This window comes from Pongo abelii, chromosome 6, assembly GCF_028885655.2.
Source record: "Pongo abelii isolate AG06213 chromosome 6, NHGRI_mPonAbe1-v2.0_pri, whole genome shotgun sequence".
Classification (NCBI taxonomy): Eukaryota; Metazoa; Chordata; class Mammalia; order Primates; family Hominidae; genus Pongo; species Pongo abelii.
Window position 1 is genome coordinate 28,770,538 of NC_071991.2, and position 26,043 is coordinate 28,796,580.

The 26,043-nt window shown below is 40.5% G+C and overlaps 1 protein-coding gene, 1 long non-coding RNA gene and 2 pseudogenes across 27 annotated transcripts in view; 2 read left to right on the forward strand and 2 right to left on the reverse strand.

The window, feature by feature from the left end:
- Window positions 1,312-2,182, forward strand: PONPYGV1R-PS1848 (vomeronasal 1 receptor ponPygV1R-ps1848 pseudogene; annotated as a pseudogene).
- LOC100448431 (tricarboxylate transport protein, mitochondrial-like) lies at window positions 4,374-5,183 on the reverse strand (annotated as a pseudogene).
- A 1,853-nt stretch (window positions 5,184-7,036) lies between these two features.
- LOC129060659 (uncharacterized) lies at window positions 7,037-10,027 on the reverse strand. The gene is made up of 2 exons (XR_008527508.2): window positions 9,864-10,027; window positions 7,037-7,204 (listed from the first exon to the last, which is right to left on the reverse strand). It is a non-coding gene; the product is annotated as an uncharacterized LOC129060659 (long non-coding RNA).
- LOC134761678 (uncharacterized) overlaps window positions 9,116-26,043 on the forward strand; it is a 30,656-nt gene continuing 13,728 nt past the window's right edge. For 7 of the 26 annotated variants that reach the window (XR_010140707.1, XR_010140728.1, XR_010140715.1 and 4 more), the window contains exons 1-5: window positions 10,054-10,173; window positions 10,748-10,911; window positions 19,128-19,194; window positions 20,089-20,227; window positions 22,489-22,598. Coding sequence is in view for 1 of the 26 variants with exons in the window: in XM_063725725.1 (XP_063581795.1) it covers window positions 18,809-18,943; window positions 19,108-19,194; window positions 20,089-20,227; window positions 22,489-22,598 (471 nt within the window). In the remaining 25 variants the exon portion in view is untranslated. Of the gene's footprint in view, window positions 9,699-10,053; window positions 10,188-10,747; window positions 10,912-18,781; window positions 18,944-19,107; window positions 19,195-20,088; window positions 20,228-22,488; window positions 22,599-26,043 lie in introns of those variants that run through there. The other 19 variants (XR_010140718.1, XR_010140714.1, XR_010140710.1 and 16 more) reach the window with 9 other exon arrangements.

Consider the following 26,043-nt stretch of genomic DNA (forward strand, 5'->3'; position numbering starts at 1 on the left):
CTTCAGAATAGGTAATTTATACAGAGTCTAAACTTAGTTCTCACAGTTATGGAGGCTGAGAAGTCCAAGACCAGGGCACCAGCAGGTACACATAATCGTACCTGCTAATTACATTAATTGTCAAATTAACTATACATATATATATATATATATATATATATATATCTCAAACACTATATATATATGTATGTATTGGAGCATCACATTTTAACCCTATATTCTTTTTATGAAAACGTTTCTCTTGCACAACTTTATTCTCTCTTTCCCTCCTAGTTTGGGTACTAATGATTAAATCTACATATGTTACAAACACAACAATATGTTTTTATAGTTATCTGCTTATATAATTTTATTTGTTTGAAATAAGCCAAAATAAGAAAAAAGAGCACTTGTATATTTACAGGTTTGTTTTGTTAAACCTCTTATTATTCATTGCATATTTTAATCCTTCAGTTTTACTAATTTTTTTTTAAATCTTTGTGGATACAAGTTATTATCTGGACAGATTTTCTTAGCCCAATATATCTTTTCTTGAACCCACCTTCTTTGTGATGTTATTGGCAAATAAGTTTCTTTATGTTATAGCACTGAAGATCCCATTACAAACAATATTACACAGTTGCTTTTGCCAATCAGTTCATATGAGAAAAAATATTTCTTACATTGCTTTAAATATTTGTTACATTTACTAGTCCTCGTTGTCTTTTTTGGGCATTGAAATTATCTGGAATTACTTACATTCAGCCCGAAAACTTATTTTTATTCTTTCTCAAATGATTTGTCTGCTATAAAAAATTGCCTCAGTTTTTATTTATCTGAAATGTCTTTTTTTTAATTTTTTTAAGTGATAGTTTTTCTGAGGATGAAATTTATAGTGGACAGTTTTTTGTCTTTGAGCACTGAAATATATATATTCTTAGAAGTTGAAAAGCTTTTAAGAAGAAAAAAAATTCAAGACCTGAGAACGTTCAGTGATTTGAGAAATTCAGAAAGGAAGGAAATGCTTCCTAAGGAGTGAGCCACAAGTACTGTATGGGTATAGATAATGTGCACCCTACATAGGTGTGATTGTGGATGTGTGGATGTTTATGTATAACTTATTTGTTGTAAAATAAAATGTTCAGACTATATTTTAAAGAATTTATATGAGACAGTCTGGGTTAATCAAGATAAATGGGTAAAATTAAAATGATAAGGTTGGTAATAATATTGACCACACAATAAATAATACTGATGATAGGATATCTGTTGTTTTTATCAGAAATATAAAATATGATTCCTCTTCACCATTAAGATGACCATGTTTCACTTATGATACTATTAAAAACTGCCCTTTTTTTCCAAGCTGATATTAGACTCATAGCCAACACCTTCCTCCTTTTCTTCTGTATCTTCACACTCCCTCTGGATTGCAGGCCTAAGCCCACTGACATCACCTGTCACCTGGACCTTGTCCACTTAATGATGCTCCTCACTATGAGCTTCTTGGCATCTCCAGACCTGTCTGAGTCACTGTATTTTCCGAATGATTTCAAGTGTAAGGTATTCTTCTACATGCATAGAGGGATGAGGGCTCTCCATCTGCACCACCTGCCTCCGGAGTGTGCTCCAGGCTGTCACCATTACCCCCAGCACCTCCTGGTTGGCAAGAATTAAACAGAAATTCACACTTTGCATCTTTCAATTCTTGGGGTTCTCAGTTTGTCTCTCAGTAGTAACCTGCCCTCCTCCACTGTGGCCTCTTCTAGTGTGACCAAGACCAATGTGCTAAGTATCAGTAAATACTGTTCACTTTCTTACATAAGCCACATCATCAGGAGCCTGTCTCTCATGCTGCCATTGCTTATAGATGTCTTCTTTGTAGCAGTCATGTTGCTCTCAAGGGCGTATGTGGTAATTCTTTTGACCAGACATCAGAGACAATCCCAGTACCTTCCCAGCACCAACCTCTCTGCAAAAGCCTCCTGAGAGAAAAGGGCCACCAGACCATTCCAATGCTGGTTAGTTGCTTTGTGGTCATGTACTGGGTGGACCTTATCGTCTCATCATCCTCAACCCTGTTATGGGCTTATGACTCAGTCATCATGGGTGTCCAGATGCTTATGGGCAATTTCTATCTGTTAGTCCTTTTATGCTAATTAGTTCTGATAATAGAATAGTCAAAATTTTGCATAATGTGTGATATAAATATCATAGGTGATTAATGTTATGAAAATAATTATCTGAAAAACATATTTTGACATCAGATTATTCAAGAAACAGATGATTTGATATATAATTTGATTACACTTTTATTTCATCTAAATACTTTTGAAACCTATGCTGCCAAGAACTTGGTGGTTTCTTTAGTTTAGAGTCCACCATCAGAGTCCTCTGTGTCCATAAGTTTTTTTATATTTTTTTGACTTTCTAAACTTTATATAAGACAACTTTTCTATCTTCTTGAAGTGTACACTTAAGATGCTCCTGTTGGTAAATAAAACTTCTTTTTTTTTTTTTTTTTTTTCTACTTTTGAAGATAATTTAGTTTACCCTTATTTATTAAAAATATGCTAGGTATGTATCCTATCATAGGTCGAACAATAATTTTTCAGCATTTTTTTTTTTTTGGAGATGGAGTCTGGTTCTGTTGCCCAGGCTGGAGTGCAGTGAGTGGCGTGATCTCGGCTCATTGCAAGCTCCGCCTCCCGGGTTCACGCCATTCTCCTGCCTCAGCCTCCTGAGTAGCTGGGACTACAGGCGCCCGCCACCACGCCCGGCTAATTTTTTGTATTTGTAGTGGAGACAGGGTTTCACCGTGTTAGCCAGGATGATCTCGATCTCCTGACCTCGTGATCCGCCCGCCTTGGCCTCACAAACCGCTGGGATTACAGGCGCGAAGCCACCGAGCCCCACCCCAATAATTTTTCAGCACTCTTAATATTTCCTTCTCAGTTTTCTGGCTCTGCCTGGGCTGTGGAGATTTTACTCTCACCTGTGTAGATTCTCTCTCTCATGGCTTTTAATGTTCTTCATTCTCTTTGGTGTTATGCAGTTTGAATTATTGTGTTGGATATTTTTCTTTATTGCTTCTTTTTTTTTTTTTTTTGGAGACGGCGTCTTGCTCTTTCACCCAGGCTGGAGTGTAATGGCGCGATCTTGGCTCACTGCAACCTCCACCTCCAGGGTACAAGCAATTCTCCTGCCTCAGCCTCCAGAGTAGCTGGGATCACAGGCGCTCACCACCACGCCCGGCTATTTTTTTTTGTATTTTTAGTAGAGATGGGGTTTCACCATATTGCCCAGGCTGGTCTCCACCTCCTGACCTCAAATGATCCGCCCACCTTGGCCCAAAGTGCTGGGAATTACAGGCATAAACAAAGTTTATGTGATATCAAATTTCTTCCAACTCGGCCAGGCGCAGTGGCTCACACCTGTATTCCCAGCACTTTGGGAGGCAGAGGCAGGCGGATCACTTGAGTCCAGGAGTTCCAGACCAGCCTGGCCAACATGGTGAAACCCCATCTCTACTAAAAATACAAAAATTAGCTGGGCATGGTGGTGCGTGCCTGTAATCCCAGCTACTCAGGAGGCTGAAGCAGGAGAATCACTTGAACCTGGTAGGCAGAGGTTGCAGTGAGCCGAGATCGCGCCGCTGCACTCCAGCCTGGGCAACAGAGCAAGACTGTCTCAAAAAAAAAATCTTCTAACGCTTTTTCCTCGTACCTTATTTTCTTCTGTGCTTCATACTTGTTATTTACATTTTATTTTTTGCAATAGGGTCCGGTTTATTCTTTTTTGGCAGGGTGATCCTGAGGGTGGTGTGTGTCACCCTCTCCTGGGCGGAGGGAGGGCCGGTGGGCCAGTTAAAACAATGGTGGGAGAAGCGCTGGTGGGGGGCGGGATTTGGTGGTCAGGGGTGTAACCCCGAGAATGCGGTGAAACCAGGCCGAGGCCCAGAGGCAGCTGCGGTAGGCCAAGGCAGGGTGGAAGGCAGTGGACTGGGACCGGGTCAGGGCGACAGTGCCAAGGACCCAGGCCACACGGGCACCCTGGGAGGCAGGGCGCAGTGTCACATGACGCAGAACATGAATCACAGGCCTAGGGCTCACAGTAAGCACATGGACAAGTGGGCACAGACTCACAGGCCAGATGGACCTCCAGCCACGGCCGGGCCAGACGTGTGGACACAGGGGCAGTGTCACATTCAGACCACGGGGAGACATGGCACTAGGGGACGCATGGACTTGATGCCACAATGCACACGGCAGGCCACAGAGCTCGAGGGACGTGGGCAGGGGCCTTCTGGCATTTCTGCACTGGAATCATGTGAGACAAGGGTGGCGGCCCGCTCTGGAGGTGCCTGCAGCGGTCCCCTCACGGCTCCTCCAGGCTTAGTCCGTCTTCCACACTGTTGAGCAGCTTCCCCACCTCATGGTAGAGGATAAACACTGTTACCATTATCCTTGGTAACATCCAGGCAGACCCGGCCCAGGTGGGGGACAGTGCGGTTGGAGAAGGCCTTGAGCCCCTCCTTCCTTAGGATCTGCAGCCACAGGTCCCTGTGTTCCGCTTTTGTGCGCCTCCAGGCCCCGCATCCGGGTCTCGATCCCGGCAGAGGAGCGTTTCCCAAGTCACTGGCTGCGCCTGCAATGGCCCCGAAGACGCCAGCGACCAGCGGGTCCATGGGCTTGCTGGGGTTGTCCCTTCGGTACCAGCGGTGCAGGGAGGTCAGGAGAAGAAGCGGATGGCCTGGTTCCAGCCCTGCTTCAGCGCGGGGGCCGTGAGGCCCCGGTGAGTCCCCTTGTTCCCGCACGGTCTCCCTAACCCGATGGGAGACTTCTCTGCACTGGAGGTCTGGGGAGGTCTGTGCGTTGATGAACTTCACTTTGATGGTGTCCATGGGACATACGACCACCACGGCCTCGGCCACGCGGCGCTCCGGCGCACCGCAGCCTGAGCTGCTATCAGGCCGTCCCTGGACATCCCGCGTGTGGCTGCTGAGGAACTGGAACGTGCGGGACCCGGGGCCGCCTTGGGGACTGAGCGGCAGAGTAGGGAGCGGAGTGCGAGTTGCCGGCGCGGGACACTGTAGCCGCGACTGTGCGCACGCGAGATCCATGCGCGGTGCCTGGCAGGTAAGAAGGCTTGTCTGGCTGCCGCTATGACCGCCCGCGCTCCGTGGGGAACTCACACGGATTTCGATGCCGCGGGCCAGGGCACCTGCTGGGGTCGCCTTCCCCGGAGCCTCCGCTGGGCCTTCTGGGACGCGGCGCGGCCATGGCGGGCGGAAGGCGGGCGCCAGGTGTGGTCTGAGGTCCCAGCCTCCTGAACTCCGTGCTGGGACCTTAATTTGGTTTTAACACAAATAAATATCTCAATAAAAATAAAAAGGGATGTCTTGGCTTCTAATTTTTGATAAAAGCAATAGCATATGTTGTATAGGATAGTGCATTGGGGTAAATGGGTTTTTTATTATTTTTATTTTTTCCTCAGCACACTGACATTGAAAGGGGACAGTTTTTAGGTTATTGATGAGCAGTTTTCCCTCAGATAGGCCTTAGTGTAGGGGTTTCTGGTCATGTAGATGAGAGGTAGGCTGGGATTAAAAGTCGTTATGGCAGTAATAACCTTCTGAGAACCAGAAAATTCAAATCCCTCTCATGATACTTTGCTAATATCTCCCGCGTTTGCTGTGCCTTCCCTTTGTGCCTCTTCCCACATGTGGTTTCTTGCACTTGGCCCAGCTATATTCCACTGTTCTTTTGACTCCATGCTTCTTAACCTGGTGGCAGTGGTGAGGGAGTGAGGAGATCTCTAACGTTCTGAGGAAGCCTCAGACTTAGCACTGTGAACTGGGGTGTGGGGTTACTGACCTTTGAAGAGTTTCCTGCCCCTCCTGTACATGCAATGCCAGGACAAGAGCACATTCCTGTCCCTCCTTGTCCATGGTAGGGGAAACATGCTTCTTCTCCATGCTCTTAACTCCCAGTTGAAGTGGGCCTTGAACAGTGCCCTGTAAATTAATGGTTTCTTTTCTTTATGGGAGATGCTTCTGTGCAGAAATTCGGGTGTTGGCCTTGTTTCTCCATCCTCAGTTCCGTTTCTCCCCAGTGCCCTCTGGCTCAGGTTTGGATGCTCTTTCTCTGCAGATTAGGCCTCGTGTTATATAGAGATGTGAGGGCTGTGTCTCCAGAGTTGTAGCAGTGGATGGGATAGTGGTCCCTCCTTACCCGCACTGTGTGGGAGCATCCTCAGGATTCTACCCCATCTTCCCTGACAGGCCTTGTAGGCTTCCTAGAAAAATTATACACAACGGTGTAAACCCTATGTCTGTAGACTCCAGGGTTTCTCATTCTCCTCACCTACCCACACACAGCCACCAGGAACTAGTTCAAAAGTTCTGGCTTAATTATACCAGTTTACATGGTCTTCAGCGTGCACTTAAAAGCCTGGGACCTGGCTTCTGCATCCCCTGATACTGGGTTTGTAGTCTGTCCTGTGACCTCAGTTCTCTAAAGGGCTCAGGAGAAACCATCCATTCATTTGCAGTTTCTCCAGGGTTTTTGTTTGTTTGTTTAGTGTGTAGGAGCAACTCTTTGTCACATCTCTACATCTACAAACTTAACTCAGAAACTAATGTTTTTAAATATATTTCTTTTCTGTCATACTTTTGGTGCTCCTCTATCTATGCTAATTGTTCTTCAGTATTTTTTTTATATTTGTATGTCTTTATTTTAAAACCAGGTTTAATTCCTTCTTAATCTAATTCGTAACTTTTCTTTCATTTATTTCCACATGTAACTTTCTTTTCGGACATTTAAAGTCTTGTTGTGTGCTTCGAGTGGAGGAGGTCAGATTATAATTGACATTTGTTCTTGACTACTGGACATATCACTTTAGCCCTGATTGCAGTTATACCTGAAGCCAGATCTACCCTTAACATGTATTTATTTTACTATTCAATAAATATTAACTTATCATGAATGGTATATATTGTTAGAGTTGTGGTTTATGGACCTGAATAGACAAGAAAATAAAAACCAAATTACATGGCTTCAGGGGGGTATAATTTTTTATTAAGTTTTTGGTTAATTAAAACATTTTTGTCTTTCTGTGATTTGCAACCTTGAGTGATTGCCTTGAAATAGGAACCAGAGTTAAAACTGAAGTAGTAGGTGTTGGTGAGATTTTGATGGCTAAGAGCATCAGGCTCATTTTGTAACTGAAAGGGAAATAAGAACACATTACCAGTTCCATCTGACCACAATGCATTTGAAATAATCACCATGGCAACCCATGACTTGTATTTCAGAAGAGAAGAATTGGAAATAAAAAGACCAAGCATAAAGCTGACCCAGTCCAACATGGATCTTTGTCTTTAAAACATATCTGCAATACTCATGTAGGCAGTGTGTAAATAACTTGTCAGAAATTAGCTTTTATGCCAATGTTCTTCTTGAATTTTCAGGATTTTGTTTCTCCAGTAGTAAGTGTGTTACTGAGCAAAAGGGGCTTTCTATCCAAAACACTAGAACTCAAAACTGTGACACTGGGTTTTTCTTTTTAAGAAAAAAAAAAGCTTCTTATTATAATTTTTGTTTATATTATAATTATGTAATTGTAATTGTAATTTTATTATGTTTATTATAATTTTATTTCAGTATCATTTAGAGTACAAGTGGTTTTTGGTTACATGGATGACTTATATAGCAGTGAATTCTGAGATTTTAGTGCACCTGTCACCTGAGTAGTTTATATGGTACCAAATAGGTAGTTTTTTCATCTCTCATCCACCTCCCACCCTCTGCTTCTGAGTCTCCAAAGTCCATTATATCACTCTGTATGCCTTTGCATATGTATAGCTTAGCTCCCACTTATAAGTGAAAAATAATAGTATTTGATTTTCCATTCCTGAGCTATTTCACTTAAAATAATGGCCTCACACCCCCTGCTCTGAAATTAACAGCCAGCAGGGGTGTCCTTAGTATCAAAACAAGTGGGCCACACAAAGCCCTCGAGGTCTCCAGGAACCCGGGTCCATGGGGTGAAGCCCTGCAAGGGCCAGATGGGCTGGGTGGAAAAGCTGACCAAGTCTTCCTTCCAGCCAAATCTGGAAGAAAGTCCCCTTGCCTGGAGCAGTGTTCCTGGTACCCACGCCTCTGTGGGCATCCCTCAGCACAAAGACCCTCTCCAAGGGGGATGGCCCAGCCCTTCTAGGGCAACCAGCCCAGCTCCAGAAGCCCATGGGTCATCCCCACCCTCACCTGATTGAGCTGCCCCTGAGGCTAAGGCCCAGCAGCATGAAGGGACTTCCACAGAAACCAGGGCAGTAGGCTGCTCTCTGGCGGCACTGGGGGCTCAGGGTCTGGCTAGCCTGTCCCTGGCTCAGGACACATGCCTGGAAATTAGGGTTTTCTCCTCTGCTCTTAGCATCTCCTGGGTAAACCAATAATTACCCTCCTTCATGTCTCAAAATTCACATCCATGTAAAAGGTGCTGCTGAGGGTGACATTTCCAGGAAGCCACAGCCCATGTCACCCCCCTGCAAAGCTGTGGCCTTGTCCGTGGGCAGGTCAGGCGGCAGAGTTCTCCCAAAAGCGAGTGAACTGGCGCTCTGGCTGGAGAGCGCAGGGCAGCAGCACAATGGACAGCGTCTGGGACCTCAGGCCAGTTACATGGCAGCTTAGGAAAGCCGATGGCTCCCTGGGCTGGAGGAGGCGCGATGCTCTGGAGGGAAACCAAGCTGAACAGCAGGTGGTGGGGTGAGGCTGAGACCCGCCCGATTTGGGCAAAAGCGAGGTGCACTTCGCAGCATCACACCCGCCTCACTGCCCAGCCCAGACCTGCCCCTCAAGTCCCTCTCCGGACTCACTCCCCTTAGTCAGGGGTGGCACAGAATCAGTGGCCAGCATAGGTTTGGAAACAGAGAGGTCCACACGGCTTGCCCCTTCCTCCGGGGATGCGCACCACCACTGAGCCTGGCGCTTGCTGGGACTGTAGGCTGATAGCCCCGCGACGGATGGCCGAAAACGGTTAAGAAACTACTCCTCCCAGAATGCCGGGCGAGGCGCGCTCCCCGCTGCCCCTTCCTCCGGGTATTCGCACCAACCCACCCCTACTCCCGTTGCATGCTGGGATTGTACTTTCGCAGCCCTGCGACAACATCCAGAAGCGGTTAAGAAACTACTCCTCCCAAGGCGGGCGGATCACGAAGTCAGGAGATCGAGACCATCCTGGCTAACACGGTGAAACGTCGTCTCTACTAAAAATACAAAAAATTAGCCAGGCGTGGTGGCGGGCGCCTGTAGTCCCAGCTACTCGGGAGGCTGAAGCAGGAGAATGGTAGGAACCCGGGAGGCGGAGCTTGCAGTCAGCCGAGATCGCGCCACTGCACTCCAGCTTGGGTGACAGAGCGCGAGACTCCGTCTCAAAAAAAAAAAAAGAAAAAGAAAAAACAGAAAAGAAACTACTCCTCCCAGTATGATACCTGGCGAGGCGCGGAACGCGCTACCCCTCCCTCCAGGTATCCTCACCAACCCCACTCCCGTTGTATGCTGGGATTGTAGGCGATCAACGGCCGGAAGCGGCTTAGACTACTCCTGCCAGCATGCCCGGCAGGAGCGCACCGCGCCATGTCTCCCTCCAGGGATCCGCACCGCCCGCAATCCTGTTTCGTGTTGGGATTGTAGTCCTGCAAGCCTACCACTAATAGCTGGGTGAGGATAAGAGACTACAGCTTCCCCCATTCCCAGCAAAGGTCCCTCCTCCACCGAGCTCCTCCAGGCTTCCAGTGCAGTTCCGCCGTGCGGGGGGAAGCTTTGCTATTCACAAACCTCTCCTGCCCGCGAGGAGACCGGCTTGGACGGGGAGGCTGATCTCACCTTGTAATTGTGACACGGTGTCTCCCCAACGTGCCGGCTTCATGACTTGTGCCCAAAGTTTGATTTCCCGTAGACCAGGCCAAGAGTCTCTCACAGCCTCCGCAGCAGGGTTGCCATGGTAACGCTTGTCCGCCTCAGTAGCCGGCTCGACCCCGCCCCTTTCCCCTCTGAGGGGCCGCTCCTTTTAGCCCCGCCCTCCGATTGTCCCTCCCCTGGCCACTCCCGTTCAGACATGCGCAGTGCTGCCCTTTGGTACCTCGCGGGAAGCTCCCTCGTGAGTGTCCGAAACAGTTTACTGCCTCATGTGAAGGTACCCAGTCTCTGGTAACCTGGCACTTCCCTTTTGAAAACCACCTTTTTTTCTGTCTCTCTGGGCTGCCACGAATCCCCCTGTGCTCCCCAGATGCACCTGTTGGACCCCGGGCTGGCTGCATGGCCCACGCCTGGGTCAGGCCTCGGGCAGGGACGCTCCTGCCACTGTGATAAAGATGAGAAAATGTCCCAGGGGAAAGGCCTGACCCTGCTGCATCCAGTCAGGAAACTGCCATGGGGAAGGGACCCCCTAAGCTACTTTGCCAGCCACATCCACCAGTTCTCTGTCCCCCACCCAGGCTGGTTCCCAGGCCTTGGGGTCCTAGTGTGGACCTCCCGGCCGTAATTAACGCAGGTGCAGGGCCAGCGAGGCGCCTTGGTCCCTCCCAACATATAAGGGAAGTTTGCGTGGTGAGGTTTGGATAGTGTCTTTGTTTTTGCCCTGAAATAGGGTGCCTTGGAAAAATGTTTATCCCTTTTTAAATACTCCCTGTGGAACCACTTTTAAGACTTTGCCGGTGGAAGTTAACAGTGATCACTTTTTGAATCCATTTTTCCATTTGCTTTTTTAGATTAACCCGTAAGTACTCTACACTACACGCTTCTGAAACTGGGGTAGGCACAGTGTCAGTTCTGTGCAGGGCGGACGCAGCAGGACAGAATCTCCCTGGGCATACTTCTGGAACATCTATTTTACTGCAAGATTTTGAAGAAACAAATTTAATTGATTTCCAAGGTAAGAAATTAAACCTTGAAAAATAGACTAAAGAGTCATCTGCGCCTGACATATCAGACTTTCGGCAGGAAGAAAACTCTTAAGGAGAGTATATTGTCCATTATTATAAATAGTGAAAATGAGAAATCATAGCAAGTCCCTTGAAAACCCTGCCCTGCCGGTTTTCTAATAGGTCCTTGGTATGGTTTTGAAGTGTGTTCACATTTTGAATACGCAAATTTGGGGTTTTGACCAAGCTTTGCAAGTTTTCAGCTATGAGTTGTTTATTTGTTTTTGTATCATATTTAATTTTTCTGTATCTCCCTCTCCTTCTCGGACTCAGTCATTCCACAGGTCTCCAAGGCTCTTTTCTTTTTCTTCAAACTTATTTCACTCTTCAGATTGGATGACTTCCGTTGCTGTCTTCTGTTTCTGCTCTGTTTATAAACTCAAAGGTCTTTTTAATTTTTCATTTTATTATCTTTCTATTCCATTCTTTTTATCATTTCCATTTCTCTGCTAAGGCTCCACATGAGTTAATTCATTATGAGGATATATTCCTTTACCCCCATGCACATACTTATAATAGCTGCTCTCAAATCCTTGTCTGCTGATTACATCGTCTTGGACATCTTAGAAATAGCTTCTGCTACCTGCCTTTTATCTTGTGTATAGATTACATTTTAACGTTTCTTCACGCATTTCATGAATTTTAATATTGTGTACTAGAAATTATAAATAGTATTTATAGAGACTCTAAATTCTGTTGTATTCTTTTGAAAAGCATTGTTGTTATTTGAAGAGGGGTTAATCTGACTGGATTCATACAGCAATGCCTACCTCCCCTACAGTGGACACAGTTGAAATCCTCATTCAGTTACCACACACACATGCATATATTGTATATAGTTGTTCATTTCCATGTAACTATATATAATATTTAACCAGATTTTATCACTGTTACCTGTGAGAGTGTTCAACAAGCTACTCTAGCATTACTGAAAGTCAGAACCTCAGTTTTGTTTGCTTATTGGATTTTATATAAATGAGATTATATATTATGGATACTTTTACATCTACTTTTCTTTTATGTGTTTTTTTGTGATATTCATCCTTGCTGTTGCAAATACCTATAGTTTGTTCATTCTAAAAAGCATTTTTTACACTGTGGTAAAATATACATAAAATTAACCATTTGCACCATTTTTAAGTATGAAGTATGGAGGAATTAAATACATTCATATTGTTTTTCAATCACCGTCCCAATCCATAGAGAACATTTTTTATCTTGCAAAACTGAGTCTCTGTGCTCATTAAACAATAGTTCCCAGTTGCCCTCCATCTAGCCCCTTGGAACCACTCTTCTACTTTGTTTTCCTATGAGTTTAATTACCCTAAGTACCTCATGTGAGTGGAATCATACAGTATTTATCATTTTGTGACTGGTTTATTTTACTTAGCACAATGTCCTTAAGGTTTATGCATGTTGTACTATGTGTCAGAATTTCTGTACTTTTGCTAAGTGAATAATATTCCACTGTATGTAAAAACCACATTTTGTTTATTTATTCATTGATGTTGATGATTCAAACACTACTTGGGTTGCTTTCTCCTTTTGGCTATCGGGAACAGTGCTGCTAGGAACCTAGGTGTATGTATATCTCTTTGTGTGCCTGCTTTCATATGTTTTGAGTATATTCCAGAAGTGAGATTGCTAGATCATGAGGTAATTGTATGTGTAACGTTTTTAGGGACAACCATACTGTTTTCCATAGCAGATGCAGCATTGTACATGCCCACCTGTAGTTTCCTAGTGTTCTAATCACTCCACATCCTCACCAACACTGTTATTTTCTATTTTTTTGATAGTAACTATCCTAATGGGTGTGAGGTAGTATCTCATTATAGGTAAGATTTGCATTTGCTAATGAGTAGTTGTCTTATCTTTTTATGTTTGTCAGTTTACATCTTCTTTAGAGAAATATCTGTTCAAGTCCTTTGCCCATTTTTGAATCAAGCAGTTTGTTTTTTTATTGTTGAATTATAGGAGTGCTTTATGTAGTGGGATATTAATCTCTTATCAGATATGTGATTTTTGTGATTGCAGATATTTTCACCCAGGCTGTGCACTGCCTTTTGACATTGTTGATACTATCCTTTAATGTGTAAAACTTTTTTTTTCCATAAAGTCCAATTTGTCTATTTTTTCTCTTGTTGCTTGTTGTTTGGTTTTCTATTCCTAAAATCATTGCCAAATCTAATGTTACGTTATTTTCTACCCATAATTTATTCAAAAATTTTATAGTTTAAGCCTTTATGTTTAGGTCTTTTATCCATTTTTATTTTTTACATGTAAGGTAAAGGTCCAACTTCATCCTTTTGCATGTGGATATCCAATTTCCCCAGCACCAATTGTTATAAAGACAGCCCTTTATCCATTGAATGGTCTTTGCATCCCTATGGAAAATCATCTGATAATATAAATGAGCTCTCTATACTGTTTCACTTGTCCATATGTGCGTCTCTATGGCAGTACCACACTATTTTGGAACTTTGTAGTAAGTTTTAGATTGAGTAAGTGGGGTTTTCTTTTTCAAGATTTTTTTGACTCTTCAGGGTCCCTTGAGAGTCCATATGAACTTCAGGCAGGATTTTTCTATTTCTGCAAAAAAGTCATTGGGGTTTTTACCTTCTTGGTTACTCCCCACATATTTTATTCTTTTTGATGCTATTGTAAATGGGTTTGTTTGCTTAGTCTCCTTTTCAGATTATGTATTATTATGATATAGAAACACAAGTGATTTTTGTATGTTGATTTTATACACTGCTACTCTGCTGAAATTAGTTGTAATACTTTTTGTGTGGATTTGTGAAATCTCTAGGTTTTTCTACATAAAATTATATTATCTGTAGGCAGGGGTAATTTTACCTCTGCCTTTCCAATCTGGATACAGTTTGTTTCTTTTTAATTCTTAATTGTTCTGTCTAGAACTTCCATTACTATGTGGAATAGAAGTGGCAAAAGCAGGAACCTTTGCCTTGTTCTTGAGCTTAGAGGAGAATCTTTTCTGTCTTTCGCCCTGGATTATGTTGTTTGCTGTGGGTTTTTAATATGTGGATTTCACAGTGCTGGTGTTCTCATTTTTAAATTCTTAATTTGTTGAGTGTTTTTACCCTGAAAAGATATAGAATTTTATAAAATACTTTTCTTCCTGCATCCATGAGGTAATCATTTTTTCCTTTCATTTTGTTAATGTGTATGCATTGATCAATTTTCATATGTTAAAAATTCATATGCTAAGGCATCCTTGCATTCTAAGAATAAATCCTACTTGGTCATGTTGGGATCATCTTTCTTACATGCTGCTGAATTTGGTTAGCTAGTATTTTGTTGAGTTTTGCATCAGTGTTCATAAGGGATAATTTGTAGTTTCCTGTAGTGTCTTTTTCTGGCTTTGGTATAGGGTAATGCTGGCATCATGGAATAAGTTTGGAACTAATCTCTCCTTTTCGATTTTTTGGAAGAGTTTGAAAAGGATTTCTGTTCTTTCTAAATGTTTGGTAGAATTAACTAGTGAAGCCATCAGGTCAAGGGCTTTTCTTTGTCAGCAGGTTTTTTATTTCTGATGTGATTTCCTCATTCGTTATGGACCTATTGAGATCCATATTCTTTCTATTCTTGGTCAGCAAGTCTTGGCAGTTTTTCAATACCTAAGAATTTGTCCATTTTATCCAGGTTGCCCAGTTTTTTGTCATACGGTTGTTCACAGTACGCTCTTTAAAACATTTTGTTTTTTAGAATCAGTAGTAATGTCCCCATTTCATTTCTCATTCTACTGTTTTGAGTATACTGTCTTTATTTTTCCTTAGTGTGGCTAAAAGTTTGTGAATTTGTTAACCTTTTTGAAGAACCAAGAACCAACTTTTGGTTTTGTTGGTTTTCCCTGTTTTTTTCTGGTCTCTATTTTATTTATCTCTAGTAGGATCTTGATTATTTTCTTCTTTCTGCTTATTTCGTGCATAGCTTATTCTTTTTCTCATTCGTTAGGTCATAAAGTTAGATTATTGATTTGAGACCCTTTTTAAATGTGCTTATAGCTGTAAATTTCTGATCTTGACACTGCTTTTGCTGCATCCCATAACTTTTGGTATGTTATATTTTCATTTTCCATCCTCTCTATTTTTTAATTTCCCTTGAGATCTTTTTCTTTTACTTATTGGTTGTTTAAGAGTGTGTGGTTTATCTTTTACAACTTTGTGAGGGTTTTAGTTTTCCTTCTGTTATTGATTTAATTTGTGACCTAACATAACAGTCCACCCTGGAGAATGCCCATGTGTACTTGAGAAGAGTGTGTATTCTCTTGTTGTTGAGTAGAGTATCCTGTATGTCTATATCTGTTAAATCTAGTTGGTTTGTTGTGTTATTCAAGCCATTTATTTCCTAGCTTATCTTCTGTCTGGTGATTATGTTCATTACAGAGAGTAGAGTATTAACATCTTCAACTATTGTTTTAGATTGTTGACTTCTCTCTTCAATTCTGTTAATTCGTGCTTTATATATTTTAATGGTCTGTTATTAGGTACATGCATGCTTATAATGTTTATATATTCTTGCTAAAGGAACCCTTTTTGAGTACATAATGCCTTTGTTTTCTTTTGTAACATTTTTCAATTCAAAGTCTATTTTGTCCAATATTAATATAGCCAACCCAAATCTCTTCTGCTTATTATTTGCATGAAATATCTGTTTTCCTCTTTTCAATTTCAACCTAGCTGTGTCTTTCAATCTTATGTGAGTGTTGTACAAACATGATACTTGGATCATGTTTTTTAGTCTGTTCTGTTCATCTCTGCCTTTTAATTGGATAGTTCATTTACATTTAAAATAATTATTCATAAGTAGACTTCTGTCATTCTGCTATTTGTTTTCTGTATACCTTATATCTTTTTGTTTTACATTTTCTACAATATTTTCTTCTTTTGTGTTGGGTTGTTTTTTTTAGTGGAACATTTTAACTTTTGATTTTCCTTTGTGTATATTCTATAGCTTCTTTTTGTGATGACCATCATGGTGATGACATTTAACATCTGAATTTATTTAATTGCTGCATAGTACTATATTCAATTACACGAACATAGTATAATTTTTAAATCTCTTCTACTTTTGATAGTCATCATTGGGATATTTAATATAATTTAGTTTTCAGGTAAGTATTGAGTGTACATTGAGTGGAATGTACAGAGTTCCATGTATCCTCTCCCCACACCCAGCTTCTCCTCTATTATTAACACCTTACAGTAAAGTGGCATATTTGTTACTCTTAATGAACTAATATAGAAAAGTTACTATTAACTAAAATCTAAAGTTTGCATTTGAATTCATGTTTTCTGTTTTACATTCTGTGGATTTTGACAAATGCATAATGACATGACACGTATCCATCATTGTGTTATATAGAATAGTTTTATTGTCTTAAAATATCCACTGTACCCCACCTATTCATCTTCCCTTTTTCACCCCAAACTTTTGGAAAGCGCAGATCTGCTTACTGTGTCCATGGTTTTGCCTTTTACAGAATGTTATATAGTTGGAATCCTATAGTATGTAGCCTTTTCAGACTGTCTTCTTTCACAGCCGTATGTATTTAAGGTTCTTCATGTCTTTTCAAGCCTTGACAGCTCATTTTCTTTTATCAGTGAAAAATGTTCTGTTGTATGGTTTCACCACAGCTAGTTTATTTACTTACCTGTTAAGAACATTATTTACCTATTGAAGAACATCTTGGTTGGTTCCATGTTTTGGCAGTTATGTATAAAACTGCTCTAAACAGTTACCTGCAGTGTTTTGTGTGGATGAAAGTTTTCACCTCTTTTGGATTAAGGCTAAAGAGTGTGATTGATGGATTTTATGTAAGTGTATATTTAGCTCTGTAAGAAACCAGCAAACTGTCTTCCAAACTGGTCATAGGACTTTGCATTTTCACTAGCAATAAATGAGAGCTCTTTTTACTCTACATCCTCACCAGGATTTAGTGTAGTCAGTGTTTTGGATTTTAGCCATTCTAATATGTGTGTGGTAGTATGCCATTGTTATTTTCAATTTCCCAATGACATAGCTGTTGAGCACATTTTCATATGCTTATTTGCCATGCTTATATGTTCTTTAGTAAGGTATCTGTATCTTTTGCCATTTTATAATTGGGTTGTTCATTTCTTATTCTTGAATTTTAAGAGTTCTGCGGTTTTTTGCACATTTTTGATAGCAGTCTTTTATCAGTTATGTGTTTTGCAAATATTTTCTCCCATTCTGCGGCAGTTTGTCTTTTTATTTTTTTAAGAGTGTCTTTGGCAGTGCAGAAATGTTATTTTTAATATGGTTCAACTTAGCAATGTTTCCTTTCATGGATCATGTTTTGTTTTGTTTTTGTTTGTTTTTTTTTTTTTTTGAGACGGAGTCTCGCTTTGTTCCCCAGGCTGGAGTGCAGTGGTGTGATCTCAGCTCACACTGCAACCTCCGCCTCCCAGGTTCAAGTGATTCTCCTGCCTCAGCCTCCCAAGTAGCTGAGACTACAGGCACATGCCACCATGTCCAGCTAATTTTTGTATTTTTAGTAGAAACAAGGTTTCACCATGTTGGCCAGGATGGTCTCGCTCTCTTGACCTCATGATCAGCCCACCTTGGCCTCCCAAACTGCTGGGATTACAGGCGTGAGCCACCGTGCCTGCCGTTTTTGGTGTTTTATCAAAGGAGCAAAATCTGAGGTAATTAAGATTCTGCTCTTTGTTATCTTCTAGGAGTTTTGTGGGTTTTCCTCTCACATAGGTCTATGATCCATTCTAAGTAATTTTTGTGAAAGTTGTCGGGTCTGGGTTTAGGGTTTTTTTTCTCTTGCATGTGGATGGTCAATTGTCCCAATACTGTTTGTTGAAAAATTATTCTTTCTCAGTTGAATTGCCTTTGTCTTTCCTCAAAGATAAGCTGACTATATTTTTATGGGTCAATATCTGAGCTTTCTCTTTTGTTTCATTGGTCTGTTTCTCTATAATTTTTTACCAATACCATGTTGTTTTGATTACTGTAGCTTTATAGTAGTACTTACAGTTGGGTAGTGTCATTCCTGTAACTGTTCTTTTAAAATAATTTCTTGGTTCTTCTGAGTCTTTTGCCTTTCCATATAAACTTTAGAATCAGTTTATCAATATCCACAAACTAACTCTGTGGAATTTTGATTGGGATTGCATTGAATATGTAGATGTAGTTGGGAAGTACTGACATTTTAACAATGTTGAATCCTTCTTTTGTTATGTTTGTAACTAAGAATTTCACTGTTATTGGTGCTAGTGTAAATGTCACTGAATTTTTAAATTTCAAATTCTAATTACATTGCTGATATATAGGGCAGTAATTGACATTTGTATATTAATCTTATATTGTGCAAAGTTGCTATAATTGCTCATTAAAATTGGTTATTCTAAGATTCTGTTTTGTCATCTTTTTGTATTTCTCCATAGGCAATTATATCATCTGTGTAAAAAGACAGTTTTATTTCTTCCTTCCCAATCTATGTACCTTTTCTATTCTTGTCCTATTGCATTACCTAGGGCTTTAGTACAATGTTATATAGGAATGGTGAGAGAAGACATCTTTGCCTTGCTCCTGATCTTAGCAGGAAGGAATCTAGTGTTTCAACATTCAGTATGAGGTTAGATGCAGGTTTTTATAGACATTATTTATGAAATTGAGGAAGTTTTTCTCTATTTCCAGTTTGCAGAGAGGTTTTCTCATGAATGGGTTTTGGATATTGTCAAATGATTTTTCTGAATGTATTGATAAGATCTTATCTTTTTTAAACTTAATATGATGAACTAAGATGAACTAATTTTTTTAAAGATAGAGTCTTGCTATAGTTTGCTGAGAATGATGGTTTCCAGCTTCATCCATGTCCCTACAAAGGACAAAAACCAAGCACCACATGTTCTCACTCATAGGTGGGAATTGAACAATGAGAACACTTGGACACAGGAAGGGGAACATCACACACCGGGGCCTGTTGTGAGTTGGGGCAGGGAGAGGGATAGCATTGGGAGATATACCTAATGTAAATGACAAGTTAATGGGTGCAGCACACCAACATGGCACATGTATACATATGTAACAAACCTGCACGTTGTGCACATGTACCCTAAAACTTAAAGTATAATAATAAAAAAAAATAGAGTCTTGCTATGTTGCCTAGGTTTATCTTGAACTCCTGGCCTCAAGTGATCCTCCCTCCTTGGCTTCCTGCTGCATTAGGATTACAGGTATGAGCCACCACACTTAGTCTAATTTATTTTCAAATGTTGAACCAGCCTGGCATGCCCGTAATAAATCTCACCGGGTTGTAGTATATAATTCTTTTATTTTTTACCTTTTTGGACTTAATTTCTTAATATTTGGGTGAGGACTTTTGCATCTTTGTTTATGTGAGATATTGTTCTTTATTTTTTTTTCTTGTCTTGTCTAAATTTGGCATTATGGTAATTCTGGCCCCATGGAATGAGTGAAAATATTCACTCTGCTTCTGTTTTCTGGAGGAGATTGTAGAGAGTTGGAATAATTTCTCTTAAATATTTGCATAAATATACTAGTTATCTCATCTGAGCCTGGTACTTTCTGTTTGGTAAGATTATTTATAATTGACCCAATTTCTTTAATAGATGTAGTACTATTCAAATTATCTATTTCTTATTGTGTGAGTTCTGGTAGGTTTCTTTCAAGGAATTTGTCTGTTTCATTTAGGTTATGAAATTTGTGGGCACAGAGTGGTTTATAATGTTTCTTTATTATTCTTTAATTCTTCATTGGATCAGTAATGATAGATCCTCTTTCATTTCTGGAATTAACACTGTGTCTTCTCTTTTCTTCAACTGAAACTAAAAAGGAACATTTTAAAAAGTGAAAGCTATTTTTGATAAACTATCGAATTTCCCATGAACAAGCATTCTGATAGGAAATCATAGTTTCTTTCCTACAACTGTCCGTGAAAAAATACAATGGTTGGCAGAAAAGAAAAGAAATAGGATAGACCATAAATTTACTGGAGAAGAAAAAAATAATAATTCCCAGAATTAAATTGTCGGCCAGTTTGAAAGCAGGTAAAATGTAGGTGCATTATCCCTACTCTTTCTGAATAATTTTACAACCCTCTGCAACAGGAGCTTCTGTCACTGCAGAACCAGAGTCACCTGTGGAAAGTCCTTGCTGAAGCCATCTCCCTGTCCACCTGTCCCTCAGGCCCAGGGGTCATGAGTCCTTTCTCCAATAAGTCATTCAGTTGGCTGGCAGCAAACCCTGGTAAGATTCTGCATGGCAGCTACTTTTTATCTTAGATGTTAACAGAAACTCATGATGAAAAGTCTTCAAGACCTAAATGCCCAAGTCCCTTACTGTATCATTTTGAGTATTAGGAAATCAGTCGGAGGTCTTTTCAGCATCTATGAAATCACAATGCAAAAATAGCCCCAGCTTCATACGGCTGATTCTTGGTATCTCTGTTCTTCAAAGTAGGGTAAGCAAGATGCCACAAAAGGCAGGCCGAATGCAGCATTATCCTCACTCCAACAACAGAACTATCACTCTTTAAGTAACCCAGCGGGTCTTTAAGATAAAGAAATTATAAAACATAAGGAAAAACTTATCTTGAGAGGAAAAATTTTACAAATCAGAGGAAAATCTTCTAGAACTTTGCATCATATAACAAATAAATTATATGTCCTATTTTCCTCTGAGTACATCATACTTTTAATTTTTAGCTTGAAAACATCAGTTGCTTAAAAAACACAGAGACACAAAACAAAATCCCAGAAACGTAGAATTATTTTTTAAGCTGATAAAGGAGTAACACACCACTGACTTCTCAGGGAAAAGCTTTCAAGCAAAGCAGTCATTTCTGGTGGGGATTATAAGAGGGAGTTCTCATGGTGAAATGGTGGAACTAATCCAGAACAATCCAGATTTTTAGTATTGACAAAGGGATTTAATCAGTTGCCCAGGAATACTCACTTGGAAATCAAACTTCCATCATTATTCTTGGAAGCATTTCTGGAATTTTCCCTTTGGAAACAAGTATTTATCTTCAAAAATACCAGACAATAGAAGAAAAGAAATAAAAAAGGAGGCAGAGGAAGATGAATCTTACTTAGGCAGGGACTGAAAGGGAATTAGTGCCCATAGGCCACCTTTTTCAGAGCCCACTGTGTGACGGCTTTCCCCAGGACCACACGTGTCCCGCTGAACAAGAAGAGTCCGCAGGGACCTTCACCTTATCCCTCCCCAACATCAAAACCAAAATGGAACAACCTACCATAAGAATACAAATATATATCACAACTTGCATTACATTTATAGCATGCAGAATATCTAATTGCAAATTCAAACAGTGGAAAAACAAATCTACTTGCCTCCTGGCTACAGCCTTACTCTTTTAAGAGAATGTGGTCTATGCTTTCTAATCCCATCACCAAGGATAACCACAGGTTAGTGTGGCATAGAACCACCTCCATGCAGAGGTAAATACGCATTTATTTTTATAAAATAAGAATCATACTCTGTACTTTTATACCATAATTTTAGAATATAACAGTTCTGATCATTTTATAATTATTTGAAACAACCTCTGTACCTATATAACATTAAATCAAAAGAACATTTCATAATTTTTCCATTTTCCTATTGGACATTGAGTTTGCTCTCATGAAGTTTATATTTGTGTGATGATTTGGGGAAAGTTTCTCAGCCTCGCTAGATTGAAAACCTTGTGATGGTGGTCACTGTTTTATTCTTTTTTTTTTTTTTTTTTTTGAGACAGAGTCTTGCTCCATTGCCCAGGCTGGAGTTGGTCGGCTCACTGCATCCTCTACCTCCCAGGTTTAAGTGATTCTCCTGCCTCAGCCTCCTGAGAAGCTGGGATTACAGGCACATGCCACTACGCCCAGCTAATTTTTGTATTTTTAGTAGAGACGGGGTTTCACCATGTTGGCCAGGCTGGTCTCGAACTCCTGACCTCAGGTGCTCCACCTGCCTTGGCCTCCCAAAGTGCTAGGATTACAGGCGTGAGCCACCATGCCCAGCCCTATTCTTATTTCATAAAACTACCTGAAACATATCAGGTAGATTGCAGCATCTGTTTGAATGAATGAATCAATCTCTCCTTCAAATCTTGGCTAAAATCCGCCTCATCCACAAAAGTTCCTGACCCTCACTTCAATCATGAACCTCTTTCTCTTCTATAATTTCCCCCGTAGCTGTTTTTTTTGCAACTTCCTGGCAGGAAAAAGAGGAAACATGCTATTTATTGAGCACTATTCTGAGTCAGGTATTTATTGAGCACTATTCTGAGTCAGGGACTGTGGTAAATACATTCAAGAAGAAGGTCAGCATCAGAAGGGCTTTACGTCAGTCTAGACAACGTGCCCCAGAGGGTCCTTGATTGAACATTTGGTGACAGGCATGTTGGACTTGTGCTCTAGTCTGAGGTACAGCTCTTATGGCACAGACTGACCCTGGATCAATTATGGCTCAAGTCCCACCTGGAGATCTCTGTTTCCCATGTCTAGGTTTCTCAAGGAGGACAGAAGCTCAGAGCACCCTGCACTTGGGGATCAGCCATAGGAGCTGCTCCCTGGATGGGGAGATGGGAGCTAGCAGCTCACAATGGGGTCACAAGGTAAGTTCCAAACAGCTCTGTCACAGAGAGTGTCAGCAGATCTTTGTGACATCAATTGCAAAGAAAGGGAGCATGTGAAGGAGAAAGCCCTGAGTGATGTCACAACTCATTTCTGGGCAAAGGGAGAAGAAATTAGCACCCTGAGGCCCTTCTGCCTTATTAACCCATTGCCCATTGCACTTATTCTCAGGGGCTCCTGCCAAAAATAGAGACATTATTCCACCTCCACCTCCTCAAATTATAAGCCAGAAATATGAGTGAGTTATCATTCAAGTTATATCCTTTTCTTCCTCCTTAAATGATATTTTCACCACTAATAAATTTACCAAAATTGTGCTTCACATGTGTAATACAGAAGAAACAGGGCTTCAACACTGAGTTAATGAAAAACAACCTAGGACATTTATTTTTCTTCACACCATAAATTTTGAAGAGCTTTTACATTATGCTGTGTGTGTTACAACATTATATGCTTAAGCAGTCAAGCAAGTATCTCATATCTGAATTCGAAAGCTTTAGAGTGTTGACAAAGAAGATGTACATATGTATGTGATGCTGCTGGCCTAAGACAGGCCACTGCTGCTGCACACAGAGCAATTGTATGTTAACAACTGCTGTGCTAGGGGCGTGTCCCCTGAAATTAGTGTCGCTAGCATAGAGTTTAAAATATTTATGAGTCCCAGACATGGCATCACGGTATTTAACTATTATTACATTAGTTACTTTTAGTCACTGTTTTATTAGAACATTTTAATGTACATTTGTTCACAGTATAAACAAACTAAAGTTTTTTGTTTTGTTTTGTTTTTTGCTTTGTTTCTGTTTTTGTTTTTAACTTTTATGGTTGTGTGTCCATGGACCCCTACAAGGGGTCTCTGTTTGATCTCATTTCTGTGCTGGTGATATCTAGGAGTCTCATAATATGGGGCATGTTATAATATACCTTTTAAAATGAAGAAAAAGTGGTTACATATAGATTCTCCTACATCAAAAAAAGACACAAAACCTGGCAGGTTTCTTTGGGTTATGAGAAACCAATTCCTAGTTTGAGTGATAACCTGGCCCATTCAATGAATGTAATGAAAAGCTGCTACTTTTAAACGGAGCACAGAATAATAGAAGGCCCTGCAAAAAGTCCAGAGTGCAATGCAAGCTACTTTGCCACTTGTGCCATATGACTGCAGATGCAATGGTTTTTGAGGTGTGACTGGGAGACAGGAATGCTGTTGTATCTTTCATAGGTTGGTATACATAAAGCCTGGTGTAGGTCCTTATAATTTTGGAGCAGAGCCTTAAAATCTTCTGCAGATAATTCTTTCTTCTTCTTCTTCTTCTTTTTTTTTTTTGAAACAGTGTCTGGCTCTGTCAACTAGGCTAGAGTTCAGTGGCATAATCATGGGTCACTGCAGCCTCAACTTCCTAAGTGCATGCTATCCTCCAGCCTCAGCCTCTTGAGTAGCTGAGACTACAGGTGCATGCCACCACATTCCATGGATTTTTAAATTTTTTGTACATATGGGGTCTTGCTGTGTGTGCCCAAGCAGGTCTCAAAATCCTTGCCTCAAGCAGTCCTCCTGCCATAACCTCCCAAAGTGGTGGGATTACATTTGTGAGCCAACACAATTAGCATTGCCTTTTGAAACTATTGTAAATGGAATTGTTTCTTCATGTCATGTTGAGATTGTTCATTGCTAGTGTATAGAAATTCTATTAATATTTTTATATTTATTTTAAATCATGCAATCTTACTTAACTCATTTATTATAGTGGGTGTTTGTGAATTTTCTTTTTTTTTTTTTTTTTGAGATGGAGTTTCGCTCTTGTTGCCCAAGCTAGAGTGCAATGGTGTGATCCTGGCTCACTGCAACCTCCGCCTCCTGGGTTCAAGCAATTCTCCTGCCTCAGCCTCCCGAGTAGCTGGGATTATAGGTGTGCATTACCACACCTGGCTAATTTTTTGTATTTTTAGTAGAAACGGGGCTTCACGATGTTAGCCAGGCTGGTCTCGAACTTCTGACCTCAGGTGATCTGCCCGCCCCGGGCCTCCCAAAGTGCTGGGATTATAGGCGTGAGCCACCACACCTGGCCGAATTTTCTAGAAATTTTTATATACAGGATGTCATCTGAATAGGCTTCCAATCTTTATCTGAAGGTCATGAATTTATTTTTGTTCCATGATATTTCTGGCCCAAAACCTCCAGTGTACTGTTAAATAGAAGTGGTAAAAATATATTCTTGTCTTGTTTCCAAACTAATGTTCTCACACCCAGGATTTCAACATTATGCATGATACTATCTGTAGGTTTTTAATAGATGTCTTAAAGCAGGTGTAAAAATTTTGCTTGTGTTTCTAGTCTACTTAGGGTTTTTTCATAAATGGGTACAGATTTGTCAAATGTTCTGTGTTTTTCAGAATGATCATTTTGATATTTTATTGTTTTATTAAGCTGTATTATATTGACTGATTTTTGGATGTTAAATTTGCATTGTGAGATAACCCCTCTTGGTAATGGTGTCCAATAATTTTCATTTGTGACTACATTTATTTTGTCATTATTTTGTGGATTTCTATGTCAATATTGATAAAGGATAATAGTCTATAGTCTTGTGATGATTTTTGCTTGACTTTTGTCTGGGTAATACTGGCCTCATGGAATGAATTGGTAAGTTTCTTCTGTTATTCAGTTTTTTTTTTTGTGGGGGAGTCAACTAAAAGACCTGGTTTTAACTCATTATTAAATATTTGGTCAAATTTACAAGTGAAACTATCTACTGAGCTTTTCTTCATAGAAAAAGTTTAATCTCTTTAATTGTTATGGGTATATTTATGTATTCTACTTATTCTTGAAATTACTGTAATAATGTTTGCATATTATCCAGTAATCAATTTCTAATTTGTAGCATCCCATCTTTTTATATTTTCATTGCAATAAAAAGTAAAAGAAAGAATAATGTGGAAAGACAAAGATTTTGGCAATCCATGTTTCCACAGTGTCTCAAGGCCCTCTGTTGTAGGGAGGAGATTATTGTACTTGTTGCACTTAATATTCACATATGTTAATGAAGTAAATGGGGCCCATCATCTAAAATAAATTAGAGAAATTTGCAAAATGTTTAACCAAAATGAAAGTTTGTGCCTACCTCTCTTTTAATCAATATTTACACTGGACGGGAATATAAATTTGAATAAAAACAAATACAAAATGATGCAGTAAATAAAGAATGGCATGAAAAGATAAAAACCTAATATATCAGAGTTGTTTAGTACAGTGGCACAATCTCGGCTTACTGCAACCTCCCTCCGCCTCCCAGATGCAAGCAATTCTCCTGCCTCAGCCTCCTGAGTAGCTAGGATTACAGGTGCCCGCGACCTTGCCTGGCTAATTTTTTGTATTTTTAGTAGAGACAGGGTTTCACTATGTTGGCCAGGCTGGTCTTGAACTCT